Here is a 16,619-nt window from a genome sequence, read left to right as displayed (position 1 = left end):
ACCTACTAATATACGATTTGTTACTGAATATAGGTTTGAATAAAGGTTATTACTGTTTATTACCTGAGGATCAGCAGCCAGCCTGGGCATGGACGACGCTCTGATAGATGCTGTACGCTGAGGCGATTTCATTAGCGTTGGGTCCTGCCGGGCCTGCTGCAGCACTTGGTTATACTCTACTACCTCTGGGACCTGCACAAAGACCACAGAGGAGCAGGCTGAGCAAACCTTATGCACTGCTTTTGCTCACACTCGACATTCAAACATCGAATCAACCGCACTGTCATCCTGCTACGAGACAGCGCCGAAAGCTGAAAATCAACATTTTCTCAACCTTCATTGGAACAGATGATTTCGACTTCATAGTTGTTACCAGTGTGTGTAAATGATGATGGTGGTGGTGAATGCGGTAGGGGTGGTAGGGCGAATGGTAATCATCTTCATCGTCTTCCTCTTTCTCCTCTCTGGGGCGGGACAGCGGTTGCAGGAACATCTCTTGGGGAGAGATCGGGCTGAGTGCCACAAAACCTCCTCTGGTACTAAGAGGACGCAGAAAAATATCATGGGTTTGCTTCAACAACCAGAATTTGTATTCTCTGCCATCATAAATAACTGAAAGCTTTGTGAGGAGATTAAAAGTTTAATATTTACAGAGCAGATCCAGCACTGTGCCTTAGGAATGACAGGGATTTGGCGTTGCATAGGATTTCTTGTGGAAGAGAGGAAGCATCCATACGCTGGAACATTGGAGCGTGTTTCTACGAGGAGACAAAGAAACATATGGAAACAGGAACAGGTCACTAGGATAAACATACTAGGGTAAGAAACATGAAAATCAAAGGGCCTCCTAACAACACTGCTTATGATACATATGTCAACTATTTAAACAGCTGTTTTATGTGTTTTTATGCGGCTCAGTGCTGCTTTTAAAGCATTTTTTGAATGTCTGTGTAGGTTCTCGGTCATTCGGGTCATGATAGCTCGTGATAGTCTTAAGAGCCTGAGTTGAGTTCCAACTGAACTTCTCTTTAGCTTCTTCAAGACATTTCACCTCTGATCCAAGAGGCTTCTTCACTTATAAAAACTGATGAAGAGGCCCGGGCATTTAACCTCTGCAGGGTCGTCCTCATTTACCGTGAGAAGGTGAAAGTTGCAAAAGGTATAAGTGTGGTTCGTCCTGGTTACTGTTGGAAGGACTGATCTTGTGGCCATGTTGGCACGGTCCCTGCGAGTGGTTATGTTTTACGGTTCAGATTTTTGTGAAGCTGTATGCAGAGTGCTGTGATAGCACTGGAGTCTTGACCTGTATGTTTCATTTTAGGCCCTTTGCTGTGAAGCATTTCAGTTTTGGGGTGTTACTGGGTTTTGGTTTCTGTGTTTAAAAGATCAAATAATCTCAAACTAGTTTCTCAAACAGGATAAATTCCTTGTACTCAAACGGTCTCCACAATCACTAGATTTCAATCCAGTAGAGCACCTTCACTGTGCTGTGGAACAAGAGATTCACACCAACTGTGCAAGTCCATCATGTCAACATGGACCAGAATCTCTGAGGAATGTTTGCAGCATCTGGAGCTGAAGTGCAACTCACTGCTGGAAAGATGCACCTAATAATAAAGTGACCAGTGAGTGTGTAATGTCTTTGTTGTAACATGTGTTTGCTCTCTTCCTCTGGTTTCCTGCGAGCGTGTGGATGTCTGTTTTGTGCTGAATGTGGACTTTTATTCTGCCTGCCTCACCTCCTGCATTTGGGCCTTTTACTCTGCAAACCACAGCACATGCAATTATATTTCGTCTGATTAAGTTAAGTTTTACTTTAATACTGGGCTTGGAGATGACGCACATTTAAAAATAATAACCCTAAGAGCCTAATTGAATATGTAACTATGACACATTAACATCAGTGGGTGAACGGCGGTTCAGCAAGATGAGCAATTTAAAAAATAAGCACCTGTTCCTCCAGCTGCTGTCGAAGCTTCTTGGCTTTGCTCTGCTTGTAATAGTCCATGATCATCATGGCAGCATAGATCTTACCTATGGTCATGTCACTGGCTGTAAAGGAGAAGGCAGAAAGCAGTGAGACATTATCCACCTCTATCAAACGGAAAACTATTTTACTGAAATAACGCCGGTGATGGCTCGTAGTGTAATGCAATATATTTTTTTACTGGTAAGTCATGATGTTGATTTTACCTTTGTGAATTGGAACCAGTAGGTCCAGCGTCTTCTGAGAGAGATGAGGCCAGATCACACTAATCTCCTTCTGCAGATCCAAATCCATCTGATTCCTATCTTCCCCTCCTTCAGATAAAAAAAATGCCCAAAACACAAAATTAGACATAGAAACTGACCCACATTTAAATAAATGCACCGTGTGTCTGTTTCTGTCTAACCTCTGGCTATCTTGACTTCAAGGGCAGTGCGGATGAGGGCCATCAGGGTGGAGGTGAAGTGGACCGTCATGTCATCGTCCACAGGCATGTTCATCAGAACGAGTCTCTGTTGACATCAGCAAAGGTTTCATAGTCAGGCATAATTCACAATACCAGCCGGCAACGGCACAACATGGCACAGCGCAACCTGAGCAACGACCAACGGCTGTGACTGCTTCCATCATCGCTACATGAATTCTGATGCAGAGGTACGTGTACTCAAGCTAATTTTCCAAATACTAATTTAGCAAATGTTAAAATCAAAACATTGCAGAGATGAACAGTTACGAAAGCCAAAACATTCATTATAAAAAACAACTTGATATCAGTGTTCCTCATTTAGATATATTTACATATCTAACATGGGGATAATTAACGGGAAACGGTTTCCCTGTAGCTTAGCTTTAAATTTGTTTTAGTTAAATCCAGTTTGAATGAGATTACTGTGATCAATACAGGAGGAGAGAAAAGGCAAGCGGATCATTATTTCTTTAAATGAAGACAACATTTGCATTTAATGTCAAAATAAGACAGAAATAAGACAGATAGCCCAAAAACATATTATTTTACTTGCCCTCTCTTGTCCTTCTATACTTGAAGGTTAAAAAACAAACACATGCGATGGAGCATGCTTGCAGCTTCACTCAAACAGCATGCATAAAGTGCACAAAACAACGAGGCAACAAGAGGCTGTGGCAGGAGGCACATGCAGACAGGTAGATGGAAGAAACTAAAGTATGAACGCCGTGAGATCATCTGACAACAGACGCCGGCAGATCCAGCATGTCGATGTTTAACAACTTTCTCATTTACGTCCCCTCTCTGGCTAAATAATCAACAGCAGTAACAATCTGTCTTTCATCCGCCAGGATGCAAAGCAAACAGGCAAATCATTACTGTAGCGCCAACCATGCCCCAGTGGACACATACACAAACTTAAAACTGCTTTAACAAGCAATACTGCATCATATGATCGACACACACAAAAATGCTTTGCCTTTTTCAGTGTGGGACATACAAAATGATGTTTTACAGAGCTCATCTCTGCTGATTGAAATATGAAGGTGGTGCCTGTTAGTCTTGGTGTTCAGTCTACCTTATATGCCACCTTGGAGGGGCATTTCTTGCCCAGGCCTAGAGGTGGTGACATGTTGGTCAACATCTCATACATGTCAGTGTAATGGATACGACCACTGGGGGCGCCAGGTAGCCATGAAGAATGAGGGAATGACAAAAAAGAGAGGAAAGGGAAGGGAAATGAAGTGGACGATGTTGGAGGTGGAGGAGAAATTGAAAGACGATGGAGGTGTAGGGGAAGTGCAGTCCCAAGGGATGGTGGAGGAAAAAGAGGGGTAAAAAAAGAGGAACAAGAATAGAGGAGATACAAGAGAAAGGATTATTCCAAGGCAATCACACACGAGGAGACTGAAGCAGGTTGTTTTCTTTCTATGCTGCCAACGGGGCATAGAAATCTGGGAAAGGAGAAAACCTTGGACAGGATGAGAAAAGGAATGACAGCCTTGCTGGATCTGGTGTAAATACTAAATACTTACATTGGGCTGTGCTGTGTGGGAGTGGGAAGAATGACAAACATCTTTAAACCAGATCCAAAAGGTAGAAAGACACTGGACTCCCTCAAACTGGTCAATTATTGTATCAAAAATGAGACTCGAAGCCTCACAGAGGGGTTTTAGTGTAATTAAAGTGTATCTACTGATTTACAGCTGTGTGGAAATTGAGGAACGTCATGTGCCTTAGTACCCTAAGACTGAATTATTGCCATTCTTTGACCCGATTAACACGCCCCTAACGATCAAGCGGCGGGGAGGGGGGGGTCACAGTTGGTGAAGGGAAGGAAAGGCAGGAAAAGAGGAAGTCAGGAAGGATCCAACATCAAAGAGGCAGAGGGGAGGTTTGTTGATATGGGGGAACCAAACCTTGCAAGCCACCCTGTGGGGGCAGTTCTTTCCAAAGCCCAGGGGAGGTGAGATAGTGCGTACAACTTTGTACATCTCCTTATAGTGGATCCTACCACTGGGAAAAACATACAAGTCTTTAGTCACGGTGTAATTACAGACTCATACTATAGTGCACAATAAGGGCCAATGAGGCGCTGTCCTCTAACCCAGCAGTTTTAGAAATTGCAACAATAAATTGGTGGTGAATAAATCACATTAATCGATTCTTAACCGTCTGATTTTTAAACAAAGCAGTAATACTTCCAGCAGACACAGGTCACGCTCACATTTCCCAAGTCCTGAAGAAAGAGAGTTAGTTATTGTTTGCTTTGCTAAACCCACTGTGGTCTGCAGATCGAACATGTAACAGATATCACAGGATGATTATAACAGATATACCAGGATCGATAGGTGGATGGATATTTTGAACATTTTCCACATTTGTAGATGCAGTTTATCGGAGATGGTTGAACCTCTGTATAATTCTGCCTCTCTGAGATGCCTGTGAAGTCCTCGTAGTCTAAGGAGCTTGGAAAGAAAAGCGTCTGGACTTCTTTAGGTTGCTTGAAGATGTTTCACCTCTCATCTGAGAAGCTTCTTCAGCTCTAGGGTCAAATAGTGGACAATGGACCCCCTAAATGATCCTCTACCTAATCACACGAGCCGAGGTGTGGAGACGGGTGTAGGTCACAATCAGCCGAAGTTTCTGCTCGTGTGATAAAGAAGAAGTAAAGAAGTCCAGACACTTTCCTTCCAAGCTCCGCAGACTCTCTGAGATCCCTTTTTAGACCCAATAATGTATTTGACCTGTTACTAACTAACCCAGCAATTAGTTGCTAAACATTCCCCCAGCTGTTTCTTTTTAGTAACAGCTGTTTTTGCTCAACGTGCTGCTGTCATAAAATCCAAAATGAGCTCATCATTTTCATTAAATAATCACATTTTATGTGTTTTATTGTAAATAAAATATGGGTATATGAGACTGACAAACCATTGGATTTTGTTATTATTTACATTTCACGCAGCATTTCAGGTTTTGGAATTGGGTTGTGTAATCACAACGTGGATCCTATCCATGAGACGTATCAGACAAAAGATATTCAACCATTAATATCCAAATATGTTTATTGTTTGCACGTTTAAGGTGCGAACAATAAACATATACGGCCATTCTCTAAGTCAGTGCGATTCATGCTTCACATTTCTGCATCATACTTGTGAAGGTTGCAAGTTGCTGCTAATTTGGTGGAGAATTTTTCACCGTTTTTCACGACTGCAGAGAAACTTTCTTCTCCTCTTGTCTAATTAACAAGCATTACCAGTGATAACGGCGTTACTAACGGCGCTACTTTTTTCAGTAACGAGTAATCTAACTAATTACTATTTCTATTGTTACAACGCCGTTACCGTTACCAACAAGAAAATGCGGTACGGTCGCGTTACTATTTTTCAACAAACAGACGGTTGAAGCTGTGTTCAGCTTACCGCATGTAAGTAATCTGGGCGCTACAGCTTTTTGGCAAAACACCTGGAGCTCAGGGGGCAAAACAACCACATCAGTGCTGCTGTTTGACTGAGGAAGAGTAAAGTAGTCGTAGTAAGCCAATCACATGATCATTTAAAGACAAAGCAACAAGGTGACATGTACCAGTTTATAAATTGTGTTGATGAGCCACGTAAAACCAGAGTCATGATAAAAAATATTTTTTATTTTTTCCTCAATAGTTTTGTCACGTTTCCTGTCTAAGGACAGCGCAGCGAGACCTCTTATTTTTTTGCAGTGGCACAAATAATTTGTGTGGCATCTTACTGAAGAACAGCTGATTGTTCTGTTGTTTGCAAAACTTGTACATAGGATTTTAAAATTGATAATTTCTATTTGCATTTAAAGTTAAGAAATATGATTCATTAAACATGTTTGTGGTTGTTACAGTAAAAAATATAACTTTCTACTCTGATTTTATGCTTTTTGTCTGATTTTAGATCAATTGTGTTAATACAGTCTGTCAAAATGAGAACATGACTGTAACTTCAGACACGTGAGGCTGTGCTGAAAAGGATGATACCAAACAAGGCAAAGTAAGTAAGCACTACTGAGTAAGGTAGTTTTTAAAGGTGGAATGTGGAGGGAAAATCAAAAGTAGTTAAAAATTAATTACTTTTAGAATCTTGTAACTCAGTTACTTTTTTGAAGAAGTAACTAGTAACTATAATTAATTACTTTTTCAAAGTAACTTGCCCAAAGCTGGGCATTACTCTTCACAGGGAATATTCATGAGCGTTACCAGAGAGCACTTGAAATGAAATCTCATTATTCCCTTAAAGTAAAAATATGTGAACGTGCTCTTTTAAAAGTGTCAGAGACCAGTTCATGTATTATATCACAGGTTTCCACATCATATCATAATCATAATACCACCAGTAGATCAACTTTGTGTGTAAACTGGAGTAAAGACTCAAGGATACTGACCAGGCAGCTCGATCGTACTCCCCCCAGATTCGAACAAACTCATCTAGGTGGTGGGGACCCAGGATGGACGAGTCTCGGGTGAGATATTCAAAATTATCCATGATTACAGCCACAAACAGATTCAGCATCTGAATGGAGAAAGCACAAGCTGCATATAAATGTGCCAAACGTGCTGTGGGAAAAACTATGATTATTCTTGTTGCAAATAAATAAAGGGATGAGCAATGGCCAAGATTTTTTTTCTCTTACCAGGAAGGAGCTAAAAAAGATGAATGAAACAAAGTAGAAATAGGCAAAGTCGGAACCACAGCCCCCTTCCGGGTCTGTCGACTCTGATTGGAGCAACGGGTCCGTTTCACACTTCTGTCCTCCCAGACAAGACAACATGATCTCCTGCCACGACTCCCCAGTAGCACTCCTGGATACAAACATTAAACGACACCAGGGGGAGGAGTAGTTGTCAGGACGCAGTCATGCCTGCCATCTGGAGGGTGCAACCAGAGTAAGACTTGCAGCTCCATTTCAGAAACAGCTTTTAGATGCGAGATTTAGTTGTTTGGTGGATAAAACTGAATACTGCAGCCACACGAAGGAAAACACTGGTTAGAGAAAACTGCGACCCTGTGCAATGAACGTGCACGGTAAACTTCTGGACAACCAGCTGATCACCACAACTATCTGCGGATAAAAGCTGAGTGCAGTTAGTGGGCAAGCACAGATTTGTCCTTACTGTAAAGAGGATGCCGTCCTATTTGTTCTGCAATGTGACGGAAATAATGCTAATTTATGCAGTTGTTTCTTTTGCACTGTGTAATGTTTCTAAACGTTGCACTAAATACTTAATAGACTTTTGTTTGCTCACGTTTCCTTTGGTGTCCTAGTTTCCTGTCCCAGCTCTCCTGAGACATTTTTGTGTTCTACTGTAAATAACATGTAGATGAGATTTTCATTTGTTCTTATTTACTTTTTACACAGGATTACAGTTTTTTGCCTCTGTCTCTCCTGCTGTGTTAGCTCTGTGAAGCTAGCATGTCTCAGTCCTGGACTCCTGGTGTTTTTTACTTCCTGTTTTATTTTGACAGTCCATTGTCCTGTGTGTTATGTTTTGCTTTCCCTTTAGTCTCTTATTAGTATCAGCTGTGTTCCCACCTGTTGCCTGTGTGTCTATTGTCTCAGTTTCCTGTATGCGCCGTGTGGTCCGTGGTTCTTAGCTTCTGCTTATCCAGAATTATTTTGTCTACTTCGGTAGTTCTGCTGCCTCGGAGTTTCTTTCTGAGTTTCTCCTGCACTTGGGTCCTACCTTACCTGCCACACAGTCATCCTTGAAATTTATGACACATGAGAACAATGTTGAACTCCACCATGAGACAACAACACAACTCAATCACTCAACGCTTTCTTCCAGACATCTGTTTACACTAATCTGTCAAAACTCTCAAAGTGTCTGCCAAGCAATTTGATAACGAGGTAAGAAGTTCAGTGCACTTGACTCAGGGTAGCCCCGGGGACATGGGACAGTAAAGCTCTTCGCTACTGTAATCTCGCGACATAATTCAGACTACAATAGAGAAACTTATTTACTGGAACTGGAGCGCTGTTAACTGAGCCCACATTTTTAGATTACATAGCTTCCAATAGTGCATCTATTTTAATCAGGTTGCAGGTACTGAAGTGTCCTACCTGAATAGCAGCATCAAAGCACCAGAGAAGGATTTAAAGTTGTTGTGCTGGTTAATGTGCGTCTCCTCGTTCAACTTAATGTTCCCAAACACCTGATTGACACACACAAACAGGCAAACGAGGACAAACTTACTGTTGCTCTGAAGGATTTATTTCACCATAAAAATACACCTAGGATGCAGGGGAACTCCTCACCTGCATGCCAATGATGGCATAGATGAAGAAGAGCATGGCAATGAGCAGGCAGACGTAGGGCAAAGCCTTAAAGGACTGAACAAAGGTCCACAACAGAATACGGATGGTGTAGCCTTGTCTCAGCAGTTTAATCAGACGGGCTGCTCGGAACAGCTTCAAGAAACTCATGTTGATCGTATCAACAAACTGGCAGAGAGACACAAGATGGGAGAAGTTGAACACTGTGACAGCATATTGAAACAGAGGAATAGTGCTTTTTTTTTTACCTGCAGGTCTACCACGATCTCAGTGATGCTGCCCAAAACGGTGATGAAGTCAAAAATGTTCCACGTGTCTCGAAAGTAGTTCTGTTGAAACAGGAAAGCTGTTCTGAGTCATTTCCAAACACTTGTTGAATTCACTCTAAGGCTTTGCGTGTTTTTGTCTCCTCTCACCAGAAAGCCAAAGGCCAAGATCTTAAGGATGCACTCGACAGAGAAGAGAACAGTGAAAGCCGTGTTCAGGTGCTTCAGCACAGCCTCGTACGCCGGCGGGGCAGAGTAATACTGGAAACGCAAAAGCGGCACATGTAAATATAAAGTGATCTTTATTATGAGGAGAAGTGGATCGTTTTCCAGCCTGTTCACTGCGCATCAACCTCCTCTCTGATGGGTGTGAACCCTGCACTCTGTAGATCTGCAGGTTGATGGAAGATTCCTACAGACCCATAAATAGTGCCTCTGTCTCTGCACCTCTCATCTGTCGCACTATAAAAGGAGTCATTCCTCTAGGGGCGGCGGCCACAGTTAATGAGGTCATGCTAAATAGCAGCGCATGGACATTATAGATCAATATTTAATACAGGCTGAGTCACTGAGCGCCTGTCTGTCTGAACAACCAGCACAACCCCAGAAGAGGCCAGATCAGAAAATAAATACTGCAAAAACATCAGCAGATCCAAACGCAAACATCACAGCGCGTTCAGGCGGCGCCGAGAGACGAGCACATCCTTTATTTTACCGCAGAGTGACGCACCTCGGCTTATTTTAAACCCAAAGTGTTAACAGTCGCACTTTCATCACAGAATATGTTGCCGAGAAGTGATGCAAGGTGTGCTTTCCTATCAACAAAAGGATGTGTGGAAAATAACACACCAGACTAAGTCACTGCAGAGAAAGGAAAGACGTGAGGCAGATAATAGCGCTTCTGCTTTCATTTATCACTAATCTAATGCTCTGCTCTCATTAAAAAATGCAAAATTTAATAAGTTCTCTGATTTCTTTCCTGTCGTTTCCTCCTTTTCCTCACCTTCATCATCAGCACGATAGTGTTGAGCGCAATCATGGCCAGGACGGTGTACTCGAATGAAGGCGACACAACGAAATGCCACAAACGGTACTGGAACGTGTGCCGATTCTGCGGCATGTATCGGGTCAGGGGCTTGGCGCTGATGGCAAAGTCTATGCATGCCCTCTGAAATACAGAGAGAACCACAGTTAAAACACGGCAGTAAGCACAAAGAATCAGCTGTGCCGTAAAATAAATGTGAGGAAATTCTGATTAGACAAAAGCAAAAGACTCGCTGATTCTAAGAGAATGAATTGTGTGCTGTATTTTTGATCGATGGGGCTTTTCCATGTCTGATCTTTAACATTATTGACTGCCAAGAAGAGCTGCGAGCAGCATCCTAACTAGCATATTTAATTTCACTAGATTGTACCAATACTGATTCCTGCATGTCATCACCTCATTCTTCTCCAGGCTGCACTCCTCCATCATCTTATCTCCCTGCTCCTGGAAGGTGATGATGATGAGAGCCACAAAAATGTTGACGAAAAAGAACGGGAAGACGACAAAGTAGATGACGTAGAAGATCGACATCTCCATCCTGTTGCCGTGGCTCGGACCTCTGTCCTCTTCTGTCACATCCACAGAGTGCTGCAGAACCCTGGGAAAGCAGCGGTGCAATGCTAAACCAACGCTGATATAGATGCTAATCAAACCATGACCGACAAGAACCAAACAGCCTTTATATCAGCCTTCATGTCGGCCCCCTAAACCTAAGACGGAGTGTGGAGGAAATTTTGAAGAAGCTCCAGCAACGCCTGTAGAGTAAAGAGCGTTTCGTCATCGGTGACGCCCCTGATGAAGGCTGCAGACCAAAATGCTGCTCAGGCAAAAACAACAAAGTCTAGAAGCGCTGCTGGAGCTTCAACCTTCTTCTCCGTGCCTCCTGGAAGTAGTGAAGTTGTGCCAGAAAGCGTTACTCTGTGCAGGAAACTTTCTCTTTCTGAACATTATTAGATCATGTGTTGCAGCAGCTTTTTCTTCTGAAATTGTTATAAAGAATTTGTTCGCCAGGATGGAGAGCAAATACCAATTTCCTAAGTGGCTGAGGAAATCATTTCCAGAGGTTTATTTCCTAGCAACTGCCAATTAAGAAGGGCTGGGACAGTGCAAACCCACGAGCCCCGTTTAATCTGTAGCCTGAGATTAAAAAATTGCAATATAGTTCTTGAATGAATCACATCTAATAAATTTCCTTCATGAAAGGTCACACTGGAACCAGAGGACAAGCCAGATGTTAAATTGTTATAAATGCACATAAAATTAAACAAGGCTCCAATGAAAGAAAGCTGAAATTGGCACGAATATCTAAAGTTAACTCACTGAGGCCATCCCTCTCCAGTGGAAACCGTGAAGAGAGTAAGGAGCGCCCAGATGACGTTGTCGTAGTGGAACTCATGCCTCTTCCACTCTCTTCTCTTCACCTCTTTCTTGTCTTTCCCGTAGTCAATATAGTAACCCCTGAAGGAACATACAACCATTGTGGTGAGGTTGTTTTTGTCATTGTCGTCACTGGTCTTGGTTTCCCTTTGCCCCCTGCTTCACCTCCCACCCTCAGCCTCAACTTCAACCACACCCAACTCAACACACAGACGTTCACACCATCATGCTTACACATTCAGGTTTATTAACCGCATTCTCCTCAAGTTACAATTTAATTTATAAAATGTAGAGATATAAGAGAGCATTACTGGCAGTCTTTCTCTGTGTCCTTCGAACTATCGGTGCAGTAGAAAAACTTCCCCTTGAAGAGTTGAACAGCGATGACGGCAAAGATGAACATAAAAAGCTTGTAGACGATTAAGATGTTGAAGACGTTCTTCAGAGACGTCACTACGCAGTCAAACACCGCCTGGAAGAGAGGAACACGGATACTGATCAACCATGGCCAGTCCCCGCTTCTTTATATTTTGCTTCCAGGAAGCCAGACCACCTCGCTATTTTTACAGTGGTGCTGAGCAAAACTTCTCCAGGCTTTCTGATGGAGATCTGATCCCTTAGAACGGGTCTCCACGCTTCAGTGCTCACAGTTTGCTGCTCATGCTTTATTACTCTTGTCTGTCTGTTCATTTGGTTTCTGTTCTCTCTGGTTTGCAACAAACAGTTATAAGAAAAACACAGAACAGGCCCTCATGTGCAAGGTTCCCTCTAATTCCTCATGTGTCAGAGCAAAAACACCACCTCCCTTGGACCACTGTGAGCAGCAGCAGACGTGTGCATGCACTGTGGTCACGCCAGATCAAAATCCATCAAATCCATCCAAGTTACATGGTTTACTAAAATAATCAAATTACAGCATTTCTGTTGTAATACTTTTAATTAAGTGCTATAACTCACTTAACAATGAAAAATCTTGTTCATGACCTGTAGCATGTTGGCACTACTGGAAGTAAAATAAGTTGAATTGCAATTTTGAAAACACACTTAACATGTTTTTTATAAAGCTCTGCGTGAAGTTCCTGCTGTGGTCTGGGAGAGAGTCCTGTAACTCTTTGTCTGCAAAATACAGTATATAATGACCAATGTTGGGCAAGCCATTTTGAAAAAGTAATTAATTATAGTTACTAGTTTAAAAAAAGTAGCTGAATTTTGCAAACAACAAAGTTATTTGCAGCTATTTATCTAAAAATGCAGTCAGTGCGTTTTTTTTAAATAACTATTTACAGAACAATCAGCTGTTCTGCATCAAATAGGATGCCACACAAATTATTTGTGCCACTCGGAGGAGCCTGATACCTGCAGACAGCAGCAGGTGTATCACTCCACCTGTTTTTAACCTGGAGACAGTATTTACATTGTAATCTGCCTTCAGTAGCTTTTTGGCAGCACATTCAGCAGTCACTCATTGTTCTGACACACACAGCAAAACTGTCTGCTACACAACACACTGACTGTAGACTCCAAGCACGCTAAACGTCACAAATCTCTAACATCTCAAAACTCTCTCTCTCTTTCGCTCTTCCTAAACAACCAAATGCCGCGTTGCCATGTCATTTCTTGATTGGTTGACATGGGATATTTTTCCACCAATAGGAAAGGGTGGGGTTGTTTTGTTGTTTTTTTTAAACTCACAGGCAGAGCGCTTTCTTCCCGTGGTAAAAAAAACCCAACGACACTATTCAGAAAGAAAACACAATAAAAAACATAATGAATGATAACTCTCGTTTTATAAAAGCTGGTATATAGTTTGAAGTCCACACTTTTCCCGTCAGTTTTTCCGTCTATCCTACTCACATCTCCACTGGTTGTACGCGTTGTCATTAGTGTGTCTTCACTCCACATCGGCCATGCTGCTTTGCTAGCTAAAACACTGGTGGCGGCACATAAGGACGCTGTCACAGCTGCATAACACTAATGTGAATTGCATTATAAGTCACCGGTCACTTACTGACTCACACTGCAAAACAACACAATGTTACGTATTTATTTTAATTTCAATTCTGGTTGAGCTTTTTTGTGCGCAGCGCAGAGTTCCTGTGCGCAGTGACCGGGTCGCGCGCGCAGGTTTGAAGGACCATTGCATATGTAACCTGTTGTAGTACACAGCTAACGCAGGCATAAAAGTTCTCCGTGTTACCGTCGGGTCTTACCACGACGTAACTGTTGTTGGGATTTAGTGCTACATAAATAAAAGTGAACTGACATAACAGGAAACAAAGGAAACTCTAAACCTGAAGCAACGTGCAAGTTCATGCTTGAGCTCTGACATACAAATGTATGTGACTGTCAACATTTTTACCAAATTTAAATTCTGTCTTTTAAATTTTTATTTAATTTGATTTCTCTTTGGTATAAGAGTATATATTTTTTTAATGAACTGCCTCATCAAAACCAAAACAGACAAATAAGCCAACTACAGTCAAAAGCATTTCACACCTTTAGTTTAGGAAGCCTCTTGATGGTCTTCAGTGGTCTGAGGACGCGCAACACCCTCAGAGATTTGATGGTTTTGATATCCCGTCCTTTGTTATTTCTGTACAGAAACACACAGCATGAACATCGTTAATGTCCCATTTTGGCCTCTTCTTCTTCTTCTTCTTTTCCAACTTTAACCCACAACAACATGTCACAACATGTATAACACGTTTTACTAATTTGGCATTCTGCAGAAATTTAAATGACTACATTTAAAGTTAGTATTTTTCATAAGAGAGGACTTTTCTTAGTCTTTTACCCCATCACATTGCTGCTGGTCAATCCCACAGAGGCATCATCCACAGACAGTTAAAGCAGGAGAGAGGGACATTTATAACAACAGTTACAAACCCATAAAGGAAATGGAACAGACTGTGATGCAAAAGATAACTTACAGTTGATTTAGAGACACTTTTGTGTTAAGACATATGATTAGCTCATGAGAGTAATAAAAATAAATCACGTGACTGACGTGAGGGCGAAGGCCACCAGCGCTCCCACCACTACGACGAAGTCGAGCATGTTCCACAGGTCTCTGAAGTAGGAGCCATCGTGGAGGAGCAGACCCTGATCAATCATCTGGAGACAGCACAGAGCCAGGCGGCGAGTTAGAGGTGATAATGAGTCAGCGAGGAAAGATTACAGCCCTCAACTTGCTGCAATAAATCCATGTTTGTTACTTCAAGGCTGAAACACAGCAGAGGGTCCTAATTCTAACATAAAACCGGTTACGTCAACTTCTTTGGTAGTCAGATATGTTTTCATAAGAAACCCTTTTTCTCTGTTTGTTCTGTCTGTTGCTGAACTCATCCAGCTAAACCACAGGATGTCTTTGAATTTAAACCCATTAGATACATTTACATGATTCAGCACCATTTCTTCTGACATTTTTACATAATAACTCACCTTTATTATCATTTCAAATGTGAAGACTCCAGTGAACACGTAGTCAAAATAGCGCAGAACCTGTAAAGTCACAGCCAGAGACGCTTTAGAAATATCCGAGATGACACACAAAGGGCGCAGAAAACAATTTCACAATGTTTTTTCTTTCATATGCTTCCTGATAGTCGCTTAGCAGGAAAAAGTCCCCTCAAATGACATTAATGCAGCACAGGATTAGCCCCGCTCCTCCAGTGAATAACCAGGCTCAGTGTGTTTCAGACCTCATTTGCCACACTCATCAGATATAATTGCCCCCCCATCAAGCGGCCTTTTGCAAAACAGTTTAAGGATTTTTTCCCTTCTGTTCTTAATGATATTTAATCTGCTTACCTGAGGGGAGCTGAGAAACCCACAGTGCTGATAAAGCGCGATTGAACTCGTATCTCAGGATGAGAGTGATTAAAAAAGCAGAAAGACTGGATCCTCCACTGAGACAATCGTGCAACACCTGCCTCAGACAGGTGATTCGTACATTAGTGTGAACACAAACCTTATTCCAGTGCGACGAGGTGGCTACAGGGTCCTCAGCAGCCAGTGCGATACTACTAGCAGCAATGACCAGAAGGATGGACATCTCAAAGTACCTGAGGTTCACCACATAATGGCACGCTCGACGCACACTGGAGAGAGCAGAGTGGAGACAACGTAAGGCACAGGCAAAGAAGAAGACTAAACGTTTAGCCACAGTTTATACACTAATATGCAAGGATTACAAATTCATATGAAAATGGAGATTTTAAAAAAAATCTACATTTTGTTTTCTTTTTTGTTCATTTCAAACAAATATCCCATTCGGTTCCAACTTCTCCTCATGTCACCAAGCTGTGCTGTTTCAGACTGAAAAGCAACTAAATAAAAGATAAATTAAGAGGATTTTGAGTCATGACACATCCGAGAAACATTTCTGTTGAGTGCCTGATCATCTTTATCAGAACACAAGAGTGAGAGCTGCAGCTTCTTCCTCAGTTTGCTGTCTGCGACATCTCACAGCTAGAAAACTTCGCTCTGAAAGGCGTCTCTGAAGAAATGTTTCTGACTGTCATTTCATGACGATGCATAACACGTCACAGAGCTGATCTCAGTAAATGCCACAGGTTTGCCACAGGTATTAAAGGGTGACACACTGCAGAGCGTTGTGTTAGCAACAGTTGCACAGGAATATTTACTGACAGCATTTTGTGTTGTTGCATTTTAAGATGATCACATATTAAATATTGAAGTTAAGTGGCACAGGTAACGAAACAAACAGCTAAGTGGATTTAACCCTTTAAAGCCTGAACCATGAAATTATTTAGAGAAAATGTTAATTTGCATAAATGATTTTAAATGTTTATCGTATTGTTGGCCTTTTTGCAATTTTTAGTTTTGCTTATTTTGCTTTTTGTCCGAAAAAACAAAACATAACACAGAAATCTCCAAAATGTACTAAAACTCATGAATCAAACACTTTGGCTTTAAAGGGTTAAATCCAAGTGTGTCGCTACATTTGACTGGACCACCAGTTTTTGCAAAATGTCATGAATTATTCTACTCATGCTACGCTGACAGCAATCATGTGTTTTTCACATTCACAGCCTGAATGCATGAATATTCTGCAGCTGTTAGCTGTTTAATTTAATGAATTGTTTGCTTTTAAAGACTGAAACCTCAAAAACAAACCCCTTGGTCTTCATTTAAGACTGAGAAAATGCCAGATTT

The 16,619-nt window shown here is 41.8% G+C and overlaps 1 protein-coding gene across 4 annotated transcripts in view; it reads right to left on the bottom strand.

The window, feature by feature from the left end:
* The window catches only part of LOC120747121 (voltage-dependent R-type calcium channel subunit alpha-1E), a 110,658-nt gene that overhangs the window by 4,138 nt on the left and 89,901 nt on the right, over positions 1 to 16,619 (bottom strand). The window contains exons 26-47 of one of the 4 annotated variants that reach the window (XM_040052771.1): positions 15,412 to 15,541; positions 14,883 to 14,942; positions 14,449 to 14,555; positions 14,236 to 14,247; positions 13,938 to 14,034; positions 11,753 to 11,913; positions 11,385 to 11,522; positions 10,461 to 10,662; positions 10,023 to 10,187; positions 9,170 to 9,280; positions 9,002 to 9,082; positions 8,736 to 8,921; positions 8,541 to 8,632; positions 7,110 to 7,278; positions 6,861 to 6,988; positions 4,370 to 4,466; positions 2,394 to 2,499; positions 2,194 to 2,301; positions 1,952 to 2,052; positions 652 to 758; positions 374 to 539; positions 64 to 192 (exon numbers count right to left, since the gene is read on the bottom strand). In XM_040052771.1, coding sequence (XP_039908705.1) covers positions 64 to 192; positions 374 to 539; positions 652 to 758; positions 1,952 to 2,052; positions 2,194 to 2,301; positions 2,394 to 2,499; positions 4,370 to 4,466; positions 6,861 to 6,988; positions 7,110 to 7,278; positions 8,541 to 8,632; positions 8,736 to 8,921; positions 9,002 to 9,082; positions 9,170 to 9,280; positions 10,023 to 10,187; positions 10,461 to 10,662; positions 11,385 to 11,522; positions 11,753 to 11,913; positions 13,938 to 14,034; positions 14,236 to 14,247; positions 14,449 to 14,555; positions 14,883 to 14,942; positions 15,412 to 15,541 — 2,653 coding nt within the window. Of the gene's footprint in view, positions 1 to 63; positions 193 to 373; positions 540 to 651; positions 759 to 1,951; positions 2,053 to 2,193; positions 2,302 to 2,393; positions 2,500 to 3,528; positions 3,626 to 4,369; positions 4,467 to 6,860; positions 6,989 to 7,109; positions 7,279 to 8,540; positions 8,633 to 8,735; positions 8,922 to 9,001; positions 9,083 to 9,169; positions 9,281 to 10,022; positions 10,188 to 10,460; positions 10,663 to 11,384; positions 11,523 to 11,752; positions 11,914 to 13,937; positions 14,035 to 14,235; positions 14,248 to 14,448; positions 14,556 to 14,882; positions 14,943 to 15,411; positions 15,542 to 16,619 lie in introns of all 4 variants that reach the window. The other 3 variants (XM_040052772.1, XM_040052774.1, XM_040052773.1) reach the window with 3 other exon arrangements.

The sequence above is a fragment of the Simochromis diagramma genome, unplaced genomic scaffold (assembly GCF_900408965.1).
Source record: "Simochromis diagramma unplaced genomic scaffold, fSimDia1.1 OVJJ01000419.1, whole genome shotgun sequence".
Taxonomy (NCBI): Eukaryota; Metazoa; Chordata; class Actinopteri; order Cichliformes; family Cichlidae; genus Simochromis; species Simochromis diagramma.
This window is presented reverse-complemented; position numbering and strand designations above follow the sequence as displayed.